The 14,914-nt window shown below is 44.0% G+C and overlaps 2 protein-coding genes across 2 annotated transcripts in view; one reads left to right on the top strand and one right to left on the bottom strand.

Annotated features, from left to right (window-relative positions):
* The window catches only part of ADAT1 (adenosine deaminase tRNA specific 1), a 22,985-nt gene extending 21,817 nt beyond the window's left edge, over positions 1-1,168 (top strand). Inside the window, exon 9 of the mRNA XM_074157865.1 lies at positions 851-1,168. Within this exon, the coding sequence (XP_074013966.1) occupies positions 851-983 (133 nt within the window). The 3' untranslated portion in view covers positions 984-1,168. The remainder of the gene's footprint in view (positions 1-850) is intronic.
* On the bottom strand, positions 792-14,914 carry GABARAPL2 (GABA type A receptor associated protein like 2). Its single transcript, XM_074157866.1, has 5 exons — positions 14,774-14,914; positions 14,390-14,445; positions 9,172-9,344; positions 7,136-7,229; positions 792-1,067 (listed from the first exon to the last, which is right to left on the bottom strand). The coding sequence occupies exons 1-4, from the start codon at positions 14,805-14,807 to the stop codon at positions 7,139-7,141; spliced, it is 354 nt and encodes a 117-aa protein (XP_074013967.1). The 5' UTR covers positions 14,808-14,914; the 3' UTR covers positions 792-1,067; positions 7,136-7,138.

Here is a 14,914-nt window from a genome sequence, read left to right as displayed (position 1 = left end):
TGATAAAGGTCATGTTGCCTATGATCTTTCCTTCTTATTCGATCGAATGTATAAACATTACGGGCCACATGTGGCTGACAGACTGTTTGGCAAAGGGAGACAAAAGAGTCTGGGAAAGGAATGCAAGGGGGAAAGTCTTGATGAAATTGCCTTAGAGGCACTTGTGTTCAGATACTCTAGACCTGAGTTTCCCTGTTTTGAAAATCAATAGTATAAATGCACTCAGCTGAGTGACCAATGGTTCTGCTGAGACTGGGGGGAGCAGGTGCTATGTGAGGAAAGGGAACAGAGCACCAAAACTGCTGAGTCTCTTTTGCTTTAGGGACAAGATAAAAAAATATTTCCTCCTTTGTCTCACTCTTCTCCATTATTTTGCGTTGGAAAAGAAAAACTATTCTGTTTGTCCTTGTCCCCTTCCCTTCCAGCCAGCAATCATATTCATTCTTCTAGCAAAACAAGGCTACTTCTACCCAATTCAAAGCACCTATCTCTAGCCACCTTTTCTGCTTTGCTTCATAATTTTTTGCTATCGTGGAAGTTTTCTGAAACCTATATTCACACGGTCAGACACTGATACTTCTGTTGCTGGAGGAGAGTATGCATGAGGCATGGCAGAGGAGTTGGTTTGCTTCCTTTTGTAAGACAGCTGACAAATGTCTACATACAGTAGCTTCAGGGCCTGGGCCCTTCCAAGTCTCCCTAGAACCTCCGGAGAATCTCACTTCGTAGCATGAAAGAGCTCATAGGGCATCATCATGTTCTTAGATGTTTGATTGCTTTTTTTTCATTTTGTGACATTACATCCAATAGGATAATAGAAATGTTTTCGTTGTTGTGCATTTTCTGTCAGGATGAAGACCCTAGAAACCTACTGGGACTACAAGGAAGCTGCATTAAATTATCAAGAAGCCTGGAAAGTGCTGCGTAGCCAAGCCCTGCCGGGTTGGGTCAAGAATGCCAAGGAATACCTGCAGTTCACATGAGAATACACGCGGCTGTGTAAATCCAGCAGTAAGCCCCGGTGCACAGCAGATACCTCTGCATTTCAAGGGCCAGGAAAAGATGTCCTGTAAGGAGACAGGAGTGAAAAAGAAAGCAATTTAGAGAAGTCTTTATTTTGGTTGAGTTGAAGTCTCCTTTTTATTGAAATACAGAAAAGGATCATTGCAGACTTAAAGTTCTGAGCTACATGATACAATATGCCTTCAAAAGAAAAGAAGCAGTGATGTGCTGTCCTCGTTATCTGAGGGCATGATCTGTACTTCCATTGCAATGGACTGTGGCTGAATGTCAACTGAGATTGAAGCAGTGCTATGGAAGAAAGGCTGTCATTGTAAAATGTTAGTGTTGCTTTTTTCTTCCACTCTTCGTAATGTTATGATTGGTTTTGTGTTGCTGGGACAACCCTAATGTATAGTAAGTAATATTTTTATAACTCTTGGCTCTCCTTGTCTGGTGCCTGGAGGAATTTTCCGTGTCCCCCAGCCCCATTGCTTCTAACTGGAAATACTAGTTCTTATTAAAGGGTCTTTTTTTCCAGGAGTCCTTCATATAAGCTCCCATTTACTAAATATAGCCGAAGCAGAAGAGTGCTGGGGAGAAGGCTGTGTCAAATAATACCTCTTATGACATCCCGTGCATCTCTCAATTTCAGGACTTTGCCAGATGCCCCTTCACCTGCTTTGCTTCTCTGGGGAGGAAAGAAACCTCCTGAACTACCTGGTCCAAACCTGTCAATCCTGTGTAATTCCAGGCAAACATTTACCTACTTTTCAGTGTTTCCAGCACTGTCCATCCCCCCATCTGCCCCGTGATACATGGTTAATTAAAAGCAGGGATGCCTTAGCCATTTCTGTCACTGTTTCCTGGCAAGTGTTCATTAATAGCCTGGCAAAGGTGGACATGCTTTGGGGGGAACTGGAAGTAGTCTCTGGCAGTCTTTGCCTTTATGCTTTATTACCAAATAACATCTGCGTGGCCAGACAGTTGACATTGAGAGCTGGGGGAAAGCAGCGGGTAATTCTCCTTACACTTTCTGTCCCAATTATTGCTTCTGTGAGCAAGTTCGGGACTATGTAACTGCTACTGAGCACAGTGGCTTTTTGTACTTTTTCTATTGTAAACCACAATTCATAAAATATTTGGATGAGGCAATGGCAAGATGAAAGAAGTAGAAAATTTAGAACTTAAGAATTCTTTAGTGATTTGAGTTTTCTGTTCTTTGGTACCTTACTATAGTTTTGGATTTGAAAAATGGGCATGGCAGTTCTCCAGCCAGCCTTTCCAGCCAGCCTGCTGAGCTACACGTGGGACTGAGCAGTATGTATCACATTACGTTCTGAGAACTGATCACAGCAAATCCTTTCACTTCACACTTGGATTGACTTGTCAAATAAGAATAGTTCTCTCTTACTTGTTAAGTAACAACTTAAATTCTGTGTGTGTATAAGCCTGTCCTCTCAAATCCATCCACTAACGTGCAGAAAGACCGGTTGTATTGGTGAGGGGGGAGTCATTGTATGTGTTTGTAGAGGTCAGGGGGTTATGGAGAGCGGTGACTTGTGTGAATCATCAGAGGATGAAAAATGGCCAGATGCCATTGTAGATGGGCCAGAGGGTGAACTGCTGAGGAGGAAATGGTAGCAGTTATTGTAATTGAGCAAACAGCATTCCAAGGGCAGACTCCTGTAGTGTACCTAAAGAGATAACCTGTAAGTTTCAAGGCTCCTGAAGTTTACCTTTGTCCTTCCCTGAAATCTTGCAGAAACTACACCTTAACATACCTACTTTCCCTTTGTTAATCAACACCATCTGTAGTGAACCTGCTGACCAGGCTGGAATGTTCCCATTTCCTATCCAGCTGCAACATTAAAATGGGTTACATAAGGCTGGTTGTTCTGTAGTCTTGGCATCACACTAGTTTTCAGATGAGCAGTTATATGATGAAAATTCTTTTAACTCTTTCCTAAAACTTGAGCCTGGCTGTTAGGAGAAATTGTTCCTGGTAAGACTTTCCTGGCATTTGTAAAATACTTGTGAACTGTAGACTGCTGCTTTCTGCTACTTGTCAGGTTTTAAAAGCAGTTTTAGAGGTGTTGAACACTGGTGTTAACCTCACTTTTGGATGGAGTTGAGGACATACTTAAGCCCAGAGTGAGTCAATGAATATGTGAAGAGAGGGAAGGAGCTAAAACAAAGCAGCATTTAAAAGACTGTGAGGGGCTAAGCCTGCAGGATCTCATACTCAACTGGGTGGCGTTTCTGGGATTGAAAATAAGTATTTAAATGCTGCATCTGTTTAATTCCAAAATGTCAGGAAATGCTGTAGGCGGTACTGAGAAACTGCTTTAAAAATCAGAAAGGAAAAATGCAGAGAGAAGAGGTAACACAACCTCTGCTTTTGGAAGAGGTAGCAAACTAAACTTTTCATCGTTGTTAGCACATCTTTGGAAGAATTGCTCCTGGAAGGTAGCAGTTGATGTGTTCCAAGCTTGCGTCGCTCCTTTGCACTGGAACAGCTGACTCACTGAAATCAGAGATAGGCAAGGGGTAGGGAGGAGAGCAGAATGCAGAGCCTCTGCCACAGGGGAGCAGAGTTGGGGGGGGGGGTGTGGTGTGTGTGTGAAGCAGGGGGAACGAAGTGCCCACAGGTCATGGTTAATGAAGACAACCGAACAATTGTTAGTGGGAGCAGCAGAGCATATGAGGGCACTGAAATTCCCAAAGCCTGTGTAAAAAATGCTCTATGGAGCATATTTGTATGACCTAGAGAGGTCCAGCTTTTCACTGGGAGTTACATCAGCTTTGCAATAAGCCTGGTAAGCACTAGAGGAAAGGAAGAGGTAGGGCTGCGCTGGGGAGGGCAGAAAGGGGTTGAGCCAGGCTCCCTTGCACTTGTTACAAGCCATTAGCTGGTTATGGAACCACACCTGGAGAAAATGCTAGAGGCACGAGTACGGAAATGAAGCATGAGTTACTTCTGGGAAGCTACTGTTGGTAAGGAGGAAAAAAATGGTGTTGGACTGAAACTGGGAGCCAAATATAGTTGAGGGGCCCAGCAGTTCTTTCTCTCAAAGCATAACCATCTTGAGAATCTGATAATGTCATTATAAAAATAGGAGGGTTGCAGCAGTGCTTTACAGGTGGAAGCAAGATAATTTTTGAGGAAATGCCATCTAAATTCATCTGGTACTGGCTTTGTTATATCAGAGATGACATTTCAAGTTAGTTTAAAGATCGCTGATGTAGAAGTGTTGCTGTGGCAATAGTGGGGTATTTCTTCATTTTCTGCCAGTGTGTAAGTTGAAATGCCTTCCCCGTCCTGAAGAGTTAACAGAAAGGGAAGATCATATGGGACCCAAATGCTTTTCATAATTGTTCACAGGAGTGGCTGTACTATCTAAAGGGATGCATTTCATCTGTGCATTTTAAAAGGAAGCCTTTTGATGTTTTATTGCCATTGTAAGCACATCTGTAGATGAAAAGTAAAGTTACTGCTGTAGAACATTTATCGTTGCATTCTGTGGAATTACTCATGTACCTGGGCTTCTAAATCTAAACTAATAATTACAGACACGTTAAAGACAGCAGTTATGTGGTTTTTTTTAGAGGCTTACGAAGGGTATTCCAAAAGTCACCCAGACCATAACATTGGAAATAAAACTTCATCTTTCCTTGTTTTGTTTACCTGTGCTAGCAGGTAATTAGCTTTATTTAGCAGTTGTAAGTTACGTTTCTTACTCTCCAGGTAGTAAAAAAAATCACAGATGAAATCACAAGTTCTTCATTCTGAATCAAAAATTATGTTAAGAGTAAACATTTAATGCTAAATGTGTGGACAGGGTGGTAGTGGAGGGAATTCAGGATGGAAGCAGTGATGGAATGTTTACAGAAGCAGTGCTATACGCTGCAGCGCTGCTGTTCCAAGTATGGAAAGGCACACTGAAACCAGCAGCAGCACATTTTCAGAAGCAGTAGGCACACGCTGCGCTCTCACTGGGGCGAGCCTCAGTAACGCAGCAGAGACATTTCACAGGCTCCTGCCTTCTCGTTTTGGAGTCCTTCTGCCAGTGCCTGTGAGTTAACTGTAGAGCCAAACATCATTCCAGGCATAAGGCGACTTCATAGGAGTTTGAGTTAGTATGAGTTTGATTTAAACTTGGAAAGTGATACGTTTCTACTGTGACTGGAAACATTTTAAAAATCAAACTCTTCCGCACCATGTAGCAAGAAAATGAAGTTAAACTTTTATAGGGAATCTAAACTGTAACTAGTGTTTCCTTGCTGGCTTACGAAGTTCAAAGTAGCATCAGAGTGATGCTACTTCTTCACCTTTAATATCAAAGTGTGAACTCCACAACTATGCAATTAGGTCAGTTAGGTGTTTTTTCTGCACACACCCCCTCATTCTGAGCCCCAAGTTTGCCTCTTTGCCTGTAAGAGCACAGGAGTAGCTGTGTAACTCTGGTAAGCCCATTTGGAGAGAAGTTGAGAGCCTCAGGAATAACAACTTTTTTTTGGCTTCTTGGCAAAGCCTCTGCTTTTGCTGTGCCGGGTACGGGAACTGATCTTGAATTCTTTATCTTGCACGCAGCATTTCTAATTCTGCTTGTCTGCCTCAACTAAGTAGAATCATAGAATGGTTTGGGTTGGAAGGGACCTTTAAAGGTCATCTTGTCCAGCCCCCCTGCAATGAACAGGGATATGTTCAACTAGATGAGGTTGCTCAGAGCCCCATCCAACCTGACCTTGAATCTTTCTGGGGATGAGGCATCTACCACCTCTCTGGGCAACCTGTTCTAGTGTTTCACCACCCTGATTATAAAAAAAATCTTCCTTATATCTAGCCTGAATCTACCTTCTTTTAGTTTAAAACTATTACCCCTTGTCCTATTGCTACAGGTACTGTTAAAAAGTTTGTCCCCATCTTCCTTATAAGCCCCCTTTAAGTACTGACGCAATAAGGTCTCCCTGGATTCTCTTCTCCAGGCTGAACAACCCCAAGTCTCTCAGCCTATCCTCATAGGAGAGGTCCTCCAGCCCTCTGTTTTTGTGGCCTTCTCTGCACCCGCTCTAACAGGTCCATGTCTTTCCTGTGCTGAGGACTCCACAGCTGGACGCAGTACTCCAGGTGGGGTCTCACCAGAGCAGAGAGGGGCAGAATCACCTCCCTCGACCTGCTGGTCACGCTTCTTTTGATGCAGCCCAGGACACAGTTGGCTTCCTGGAGCGCAAGCACACGTTGCTGGGTCATGTCCAGCTTTTCAACCACCCGTACCCCCAAGTCCTTCTCCTCAGGGCTGCTCTCAGTCCCTTCATCCCCCAGCCTGTATGGATACTAGGGGTTGCCCCGACCCAGGTGCAGGACCTTGCACTTGGCCTTGTTGAACCTCCTGAGGTTTGCATGGACCCACCTCTCGAGCTTGTCCAGGTCCCTCTTTGATGGCTTCCTGTCACCCAGGCATTTCAACTGCATCTCTCCGCTGTATAGTAAAGCTGGTCTTTCACTTAATTGGTTCTGTAATGTCCTTACAATTTAAAGGTTGAGAAGCTGTACAGTAAATAATATAAGCAGCTGTATCATGTCTACTAAATGTGATATATAACTTCCTGGCCAAAAGTAAGGTAAAGAAATGACAGTACTGCCTGTTTGTGACAGGAATTTTTATTGTAGTTGTTTGTTAATTGAGAAAGAGGAACATATTAGCTCAATTCAACATGATCAGCATCTTGCTCCTGCTTAGGATAAGCTAGCAAATCCAGTGTTCCCAATACTAATTTAATGGTTTTATTTTTCTTAAACTAACACCTCAAAACAGAATAAATGCGTATTCTTCTTTTCATGTTTTAGTAGCCCAACTACTTTGCTTTATTATTTATCAATGTCATCAAGTGTATCCCCCAAAGGAGGGAGGCTCTGGGAATTCATAGCCATGAGGAAAAAAAATATGCACAAAACCAACAAAACTTTTTTTGATAATTTAACAGTCTAATAAAACAAGACCTAGCAATATATTAAGAAATAAATCCAGTTACAAATGCATGTATATAGAAGGAACTTCTGTGGATGTCAGAACAGAAAATGATCAGCTATTTACAAGATACACAGCAGGATGGGATAGTAGCCGAGACCCACCATTCAGAAACCAAATGTGTTCTCTCCACTGTAGGCAACATACAAGAATCCATCCTCATCCTTTTCCTTCTCATAAAGTTGTCCCATGGTTAAGCTTGAAGGGGGAAAAAAGAGAAATGGTTTGCTTGGATAATGACAGTTGCAAATGGTAACAGTCAGAACCTCACACAAACAAGGATTAATAAAAGCTAATGTTTGTAATCTGTGTGGAAACTGAAATGCAAAAATGAGGGTATCTGAAAAGCAGTTGACTCCTGAGCTAGCGAAATGCATTTGTCAGAATGCTTACCTATTTTATTGGAAATCGGTCACTGAATGTATTTCAGGTTCTGAACCACCCCTTATTGATGCCCGATAGCACCTTCCTTGATTGCAGCTGCCTTAATGTCTTGCTGCTTGTGTGAGCAACCTCGTTTCTCCCTCCACCTGGTGTAGTTGTGAATGTACAGCTGGTCTCAAGTCTTATCAAACTTGTGCTTTTTGGACTGTTTCTTTGAGGTCCAGGTCGTTTTGGGGAGTAAAAGCTTTGTTTTCTATATTGTTAAGTGATGATTTGAAGTAGTGCTCGTACCAAAATGCGTGGGCAATCAACTACGAGTTAGCCACAAACTAGTGCTTTTCCAGTGGATAAGGTTTTGAATGCTTGGTCAAATGAAAATATTCTTAAATGGAATAGGCATGTGGCCCTTCACGGTCCAAGCAGTTGTAGTCTTTAGGGCAATGCCTGTATTTTGAAAATAAAAAGAAACCCAAGCAATTACTTGGCCAGTACAACTGCTCCAACCATCTACCTCCAGGTGAAACAGGCAGTTGACATCAGTGGCACAAACAACACCTCCTCAGCTCAGCTTTCCCTGACTCCCCAAGACTGGGGAAAGGCTGGTGAACTGAAGTCATACAGACTGAACGGGAGTGATAGGAGAAACAATCGTGGCTTTTTACCCAAGAGAGGAGCTGGGAAGGGTTGCAGGCAGTACTTGAAATGGAAGGGAATTGGTTAATACTGGATAAACTTCTGCATGAGGAGGGAAGGGTGTCAAGAGTTAGTGGTCTCTGCAATAAGCACAGCCTACGAGAGGAGCAGAGCCATTAACAGACTAGATTTTTGTTTATCTGTTAAAAAGTTGCCATTTTTGCATTAATATTGAAGGTTAAGGCCCTATTTTTCCAGCAGAGAGATGGCATCTTGTCGTGAACATGGGAGATGGGACAATGTGCCCTTTCTGTTTCCTGTTCCAAGCAGCTCTACAGCACTGTTAAGAAGGTGACATACAGCCATTCCTAATACTCTTAGAAGAAAGCAAGCAGAAAAAGATGGTTCTCACAGGTCCCTACTGTGTAACACGAAGTAAATAAAAAGTATTCCTAACTGAGTCTGGACAGATTACCCGGAGGGACTCTTACTGTTACACAGGTAAGGATTAATAAGAATAATACTATATCTAAGCCACATAACATCAGGATGTACTATTTCCTCAAATACTATTGAAGTATCTCATAGAAAGCAGCTGTAGTTGCTTCTGCTATACATTATTCCCTATGTAGCAGATAATAATGAAATTTTTCTATAGTCATTTTGTCTTTATAGAATAAGTAACTTTTAAAACAAGTAACAGAACTAGCCTGTAATGTCACAATTTTTTGTGAGCTGGCAGGTTAGTTTTTTCAGAATATTTGATTATTTAGCATGCAATTTTTTTGTTATATTGAGAATGATTGTTTTTAGGCATTGATGATGTAAATGTTCTTGCACTCAACCAAAGACACCATAATAACAATACCCCCAGAGCTCACCCTCTTACCATGGAAGTAAACCATAATATATTTTTGAGTCGCCTTTCCATTCAGCCTCGCTCAAGAAATAAGATGTTTATCGAAGTCATGAGGAAAAAACCACAAACTATTATGGCGAGATTAAGATGTAACCGAACACCTCCTGAAATCACCAAATAAGCCTCAAAGAGGGGAGTTACTGTCCCTCCGACAGGCACAGGCTCGCTGACGTGGTTCTGAATACCAAGTGAACAGCCTCTCACCTGGACTGTGGGACAGTCTTGTCTACAAAGAGGAATATTGCTTTCTCAGATGGCAGTTGAATCCTCTTCCTGATGATCCACATGAACTGGGCCACGGTGATGTCCGATGGAACTAAGTACTTCCTCTTGTCAATATCGACAATCTGAGATCCTGAGACTTTCTCCACTATGACCTGTAAAGCGCAGGGGTGAAGGTCAGGCTTTTCGGGATTGGCACGAACAGACAGCTTCGGTAAACCGCCTGCTGGTACAGGCTTACAACGGTGAGCAGGGGGAGGAACAAAAAGGTTTCTTGACTGCACCCAAACGAGAGGTAGGACTGGCTCAGCAGCGTAAAACCTGATTTTACAACTGCACTGAAACCTACATGCAAATACACAACGGCTCAAAAATTCCTGTGCCCGAGGTTGACAGTCACGGGTTAAAAAGATGCAATACGCCTAAAAGAAAACTGTGACAGGAAAGTACATACCTCTTAACTTTTTGTAGACCTGAAGGGAGAGTGCAAAGAAAATAGAGCTAGGCTGTTTTCAGTGGTGCCCAGTGACAGGACCAGAGGCAATGGGCACAAACTGAAGCACAGGGGCTTCCCTCTGAACATCAGGAAACACTCTTTACTGTGCGGGTGATGGAGCACTGGCAGAGGTTGCCCAGGGAGGTTGTGGAGTCTCCAACTTTGGAGATACTCAAAAGCCATCTGGATTTGGTCCTGGGCAGCTGGCCGTAGATGGCCCTGCTTGAGCAGTCAGGGGTTGGACCAGATGACCTCTGGAGATCCCTGCCCACCTCAACTGTTCTGTGATTCAGTGATTTATTCATACCAGGGCAGTAATGTCCTATTGTGTTTAAATATGGCTAATTTTCAAAATTTTCTAAAGTTCTCTGTGTGCACTATCCAAAAGTAGTGTATTCTGCAACAAAAGCTTGGGGGGGGCAGGGGCAAGAGAAGAACTGGCGTCTACTGAGACATTTAAAGCACAGGCACCTTGAAAAGTTAAGGTTTAGGAGCGGCTTCTCCGCACTTCTTCCCTTAAACTATCCAGTGATTGAAGGAAGGAGTCCAGGACTTCTGTCTTCTCACTTACCCCAGCTGACAGTAACAAACTGAGGAATCCATTTAACCATATTCCTTCCTTGCCCCATTTATCTGCAGTGCAGTCATGAAAAATTCAACTCGAACTGCGGTGCTGATGCCTCAGCAATGGCAGGTGACGTGAGGAATTGCATTCCTTTTGTACAGACGCTGCTTACTTTGGTTTTGTCATTATCGCAATGTAAAAAGAAAGTAGAACAGAACAGAATAGTTCAGTTGCAAGGGACCTGCAACAACCATCTAGTCCAACTGCCCTGACCAAAAATTAAAGCCTGTTATTAAGGGTATTGTCCAAATGCCTCTTAAACACTGACAGGCTCGGGGCACCGACCACCTTTAGGAAGCCTGTTTCAGTGTCTGACCACCCTCTCAGTAAAGAAATGCCTCCTAATGTCAAGTCCAAACCTCCCCTGACACAGCTTTGCCCCGTTCCCATGTGTCCTGTCACTGGATACCAGGGAAAAGAGCTCGGCACCTTCCTGTCCACGTCCTCTCCTCAGGAAGCTTCACAGAACAATGAGGTCACCTCTCAGCCTCCTTTTCTCCAAACTGGACAAACCCAGAGCCCTTAGCTGCTCCTCACAGGACGCACAACTGTGACCATCATTGCTTAAAGTCTTGTGTTACACAGAATTCTAGTTTGCAACGAGCATGCCCTACCCTCTTTTAAACTGTCATATGACTAAATAAAATCCCACAATATGAAGAAATACAGGTTTAATACACACACCACCTCCACCCTTCCAGCTTAACTGTCTTCTTTAAACAATGTCCCAAGTTGCTCCTAACAGATGACAGAAGCAGCTGCCTTGCTATGGCATACAGCAAAAGAAAACAAAAGAAGAAATATTAAGAAATTGATTTCAGTAACACCGAAGCTGAAAATCAGTGTTGAGGTAAATGGGAGGGAGAACCACCAGCCTAGTCCAGCATCTAATCTGCCATTTCACCTGTTGTGCACAAGCCAGAGATGCCAAAATGGCTCTCAGGCTTCTGTCTAGAGCATTACAGTATTCATTAATGCTTTTTTTTTTTTTTTTCCCCACTCCCTGAAGCCTTTTGTATTCATCCGTGCAGCACACTTACCATTACAGAACCCCTACCAGTATGTCAGACGCTGTCACGCTAAGCAGAGAGAGGCACGGGCGTGCTTTAGGTAACTCAGTGCAGAGCTGAAGGAACCATATTACATCTGACTACAGTCAAAACTCTGGCAGTTCCACACGATCATTTTTGTACAGTGCTTTGCAGTACTGCTTCTGATTTGATATCCATGCTCTTTGCATTTATGTAATTAACCTGGCAACGATTATTGACTTCCCATGGCTAGCCACCAAGCACTTCAGCCAGGCTCAAGCACTGAAGCGTGGCTGCAAAACGCTCTGGGGTTCCAGCTGGCTGCCAAAGATGCCAGTTGGGCACTCCACCAAATCACCAGAAAGGTGCCGTGATGTGACCTTGTCTGTGTGCCTCATGCTGTACCAGACTTACACTGCCAGATAATCAGCAATGTATGCACCTGATGTTAAAAACCGTATGATTACAGCTTCAGTTGATTGGATGAAGTTACAGGATGACAGTGATACCATACTAATAAAGTGTAGGTTTTAGCTATGTATGAACGAGAGCCAGATGGGATATGTAGACTGTAAGGAAAAAAATAAAATAATTAATAATAATAATGATAAAAAAATCACAACCCATGCTTATGCTACTAGGCCACCACAGGAACTTGGCTATCCTCTGCTCTGGGAGCGTTTGGTAACAGAAAGCAGGAACCCAAGCAGAGATGCCAAGGTAAGATGATGTTTGCAGCATCAATGGGCTTTTGTTTGCAACTTTGAAGAAAAGACTTCCTATGTTAATCACTATTTTAGGATGTCATTAGACCCAGGTCTGCAAGAACATACTGATTTCATCACTGGAAACCAGATTTATTTTTTTTTTTTTAACATGTTATTCTAAATAAAACTAACTGCACTCTAAGGCACTTGTTTGTTCCAGTGTGTTACTGCTGTCAAGGTACCACTCACTGATGCCATTCTCTGCTTTGTATTATGCTGAACTGACATTAGAATATCTTACTTAATAGGTTAGGAAACTAGAAATTGGCTACAGGAAGGAAAGATGGCAAGATGGCCACAAACAAAGCCAAACAAAAAGCAACAGGTACATGAAGAAGGAGAATTAAGTATTATTTCTGGAAAGGATCCAACACTTAACTGCTCCACACAGGCTAGTTCTTGAAGGAAAAATTCAGCATGTGGGGAAATAAGGCTTACAGGAGGTTCCAGTGTCTCTGTTCCTTAGCTCTGCATTCCCCATTGCTACAGGATACAGGTAATGCTCAAGTAAATTTACAAAATATGCTACCTTAGGATCTGGAGAGGGTTTTCCTTATAATTTCTTCAGCTCTGCCTACAGAAACAGGAGGGTGTAGGAGCTGCCCATTGCAATTTAGTGTGAGGGAACTGTAGAGAGGACCAAGAATAGCCTGAAAGGAATACTGGACCCTGAACAACTGATACTTTTTTTTTTTAAGATTACAACAACACACTAGGGATTTTAGCTTCATAATGCAGAAACTGTCATAACTGGAAATCAAGGCTGTTGGTGAACTGCTTCTAGTAAAACTTATAGATACCTTTAACCCTTTTAGACCACTCGATTCCACAGGAAAATTTAAAATTGCAGTGCTTAGTAAGCATGAATTTCTTTCACCTACTATTTTACTCCTAAAAGGTCTAGCCTAGGACAGAGGCGGGCTGTTCATATTTTATCTTAATAGGGTTGAACCACTGAAACATCTCTAAATCCAGGTAGACATATAGAGCAGCTGAGAACTGAAGTCACTTTGACCTATGTCACTCTGGATGCAGGCTATAACCTGGAAAGCAGGAAACACACATTAAGTCTGAAAACCTCTTTTGACCTCTTTTTAAGACCTCTTTTTAAATACGAAAAATATATTTGATACCAACCATTTTGTGAAAGGTACGTGGCTCAATCTGAATCATCAAGCAGAAAACATGTATTGTCCCAGACAAAGTATCACACTGCAATGTGAGATTTAATTCCTCTATCCATCCCCCCTTGCTGTCCATTCCTGATACAGCATCAGGTAATTCTGACTCACACTATGAGTTTCACTTTTTTTTCTCTTAGTGTTATGAAAGATATTCTTGGAATGGACAAATGGGTACGTGTGGAGATGTAGGGTCATTGGCATGCTACGGTCCATAGGAGAAGGGGTGGTTAGCCAAGCAGGGAGTGGCAAGGACCGTTCCAGCTTGCCAGACTGCAACTGGAGAGGATGCCGTGAGTAGCTGCAACTCGGCAGCACAGCAAGTCAATGGGATTAGAGATTCTTCCCTGGGCTGCGCTGTCTATTGGGTAAGTTAAGTTATTTACGAAGAGGTCGGACAGGAGCGGCACTAAACTGGCATATGCTCAGATGGGATGTGAGAAATTTTACTCACAAGCAGGTAAGCTGAGAATGTGGCTGTGTTGCCAGCTGTTACATAGGGATGTGAAGTGTGGTCATTCCACTGACTGAAACACGATAAAAGGGATTGCAGAGTGAAGCAGAGAGGTCATTCACTATTTAGCAGGTAGGTAGGTATTAATCCAGAAAAGAGGGGTCACCACTTGCACTGCCTCTTCAAACAATAGCGTTTGGGTGGGGGGAGATTCACCATGATAAGACTGGTTACAGGCATGGAATACATGAGGGAAAACCACCTTCCTTATATAGTCAGGATGGAAGATTGACAAGGTTTAAAGAATTTACGATCTTTCTTAGAATCAGGCACAGAACGAATCCTCAAGACACTGAAGGTATTTTCTGGGCTATAATTGCCATTAGAAGAAACCAGGACACTGATAAACCATAAACGTGCCTGGGAACTGTTCAGAAAGTCAGGTGCTCGTTTACTTGTCAATATGCACTGGGGCCGAGAAGGCAATGTTGGATTAGTTTAATGTGTTTGGGGCCTCTTTAAAACATCTCAGGGCGCAAAAGGGAAGATGAATTTACTTAGTAGGATCCGCTCAAAGAAGAGAGGCCTGGACAGCTTGTCCACCTTTGCCTCTAAGTGCTGAGATGAAGCTGGTGTGGTTACTCACCGGGACACGGTCAGGGTATTTGGCTCGGATTTTTGCCGACTCGACACATCTGTGCTCTGCGAACAAAACTCGTAATTAGTCACTGCATAGCAATAGCATCGCCGGTGTCCTGGGCAGAGAGGGCAGCGCCCGCAGGGACGGAGCCTGCGGGGATCGCGACCGTCGCGCCCTCCCCGCGGGGGTCTCCAGCTGTTCAGGGAGGCCGTCCCCGGCCGTCGCCGCCGCCCTTCGCCGAGGGCCGCAGGCGGCTGTCCCCCCAGAGAGGAGAACCCCGGCCGGGGGAGGCGACCGGGGCGCGCAGAAGCGGGAGGCCGCGGGGCCGACGGCGGCAGAGGAGGCGGCGGGGCCGCCGGCGGGCAGCGCCCGGCCCGGGCCCACCCTTACCCAGCGCATGGTCCTCCTTGAACATCCACTTCATGGCGCGGGCCGGCGGGGAGCGGAGCCAGCGGCGGGAGGGCCCCGTGTGCGGGCGGGCGGGGGCTCGTGCCGGGCGGCCGGGCCTGTCGCTGTCACGAACCCTGTCAC

Source organism: Numenius arquata, chromosome 13 (genome assembly GCF_964106895.1).
Source record: "Numenius arquata chromosome 13, bNumArq3.hap1.1, whole genome shotgun sequence".
NCBI lineage: Eukaryota > Metazoa > Chordata > Aves > Charadriiformes > Scolopacidae > Numenius > Numenius arquata.
This window is presented reverse-complemented; position numbering and strand designations above follow the sequence as displayed.

What these genes read in the sequence shown, in the direction of transcription:
- GABARAPL2 (XM_074157866.1), bottom strand. Translation starts at nt 14,807, where the DNA reads ATGAAGTGGATGTTCAAGGAGGACCATGCGCTGG. An exon ending in AATACCCTGACCGTGTCCCG is followed by an intron (nt 9,345 to 14,389) that starts GTGAGTAACCAC and finishes TGCGCTTTACAG; the next exon opens with GTCATAGTGGAGAAAGTCTC. An exon ending in AAGACTGTCCCACAGTCCAG is followed by an intron (nt 7,230 to 9,171) that starts GTGAGAGGCTGT and finishes TCCCCCTTCAAG; the next exon opens with CTTAACCATGGGACAACTTT.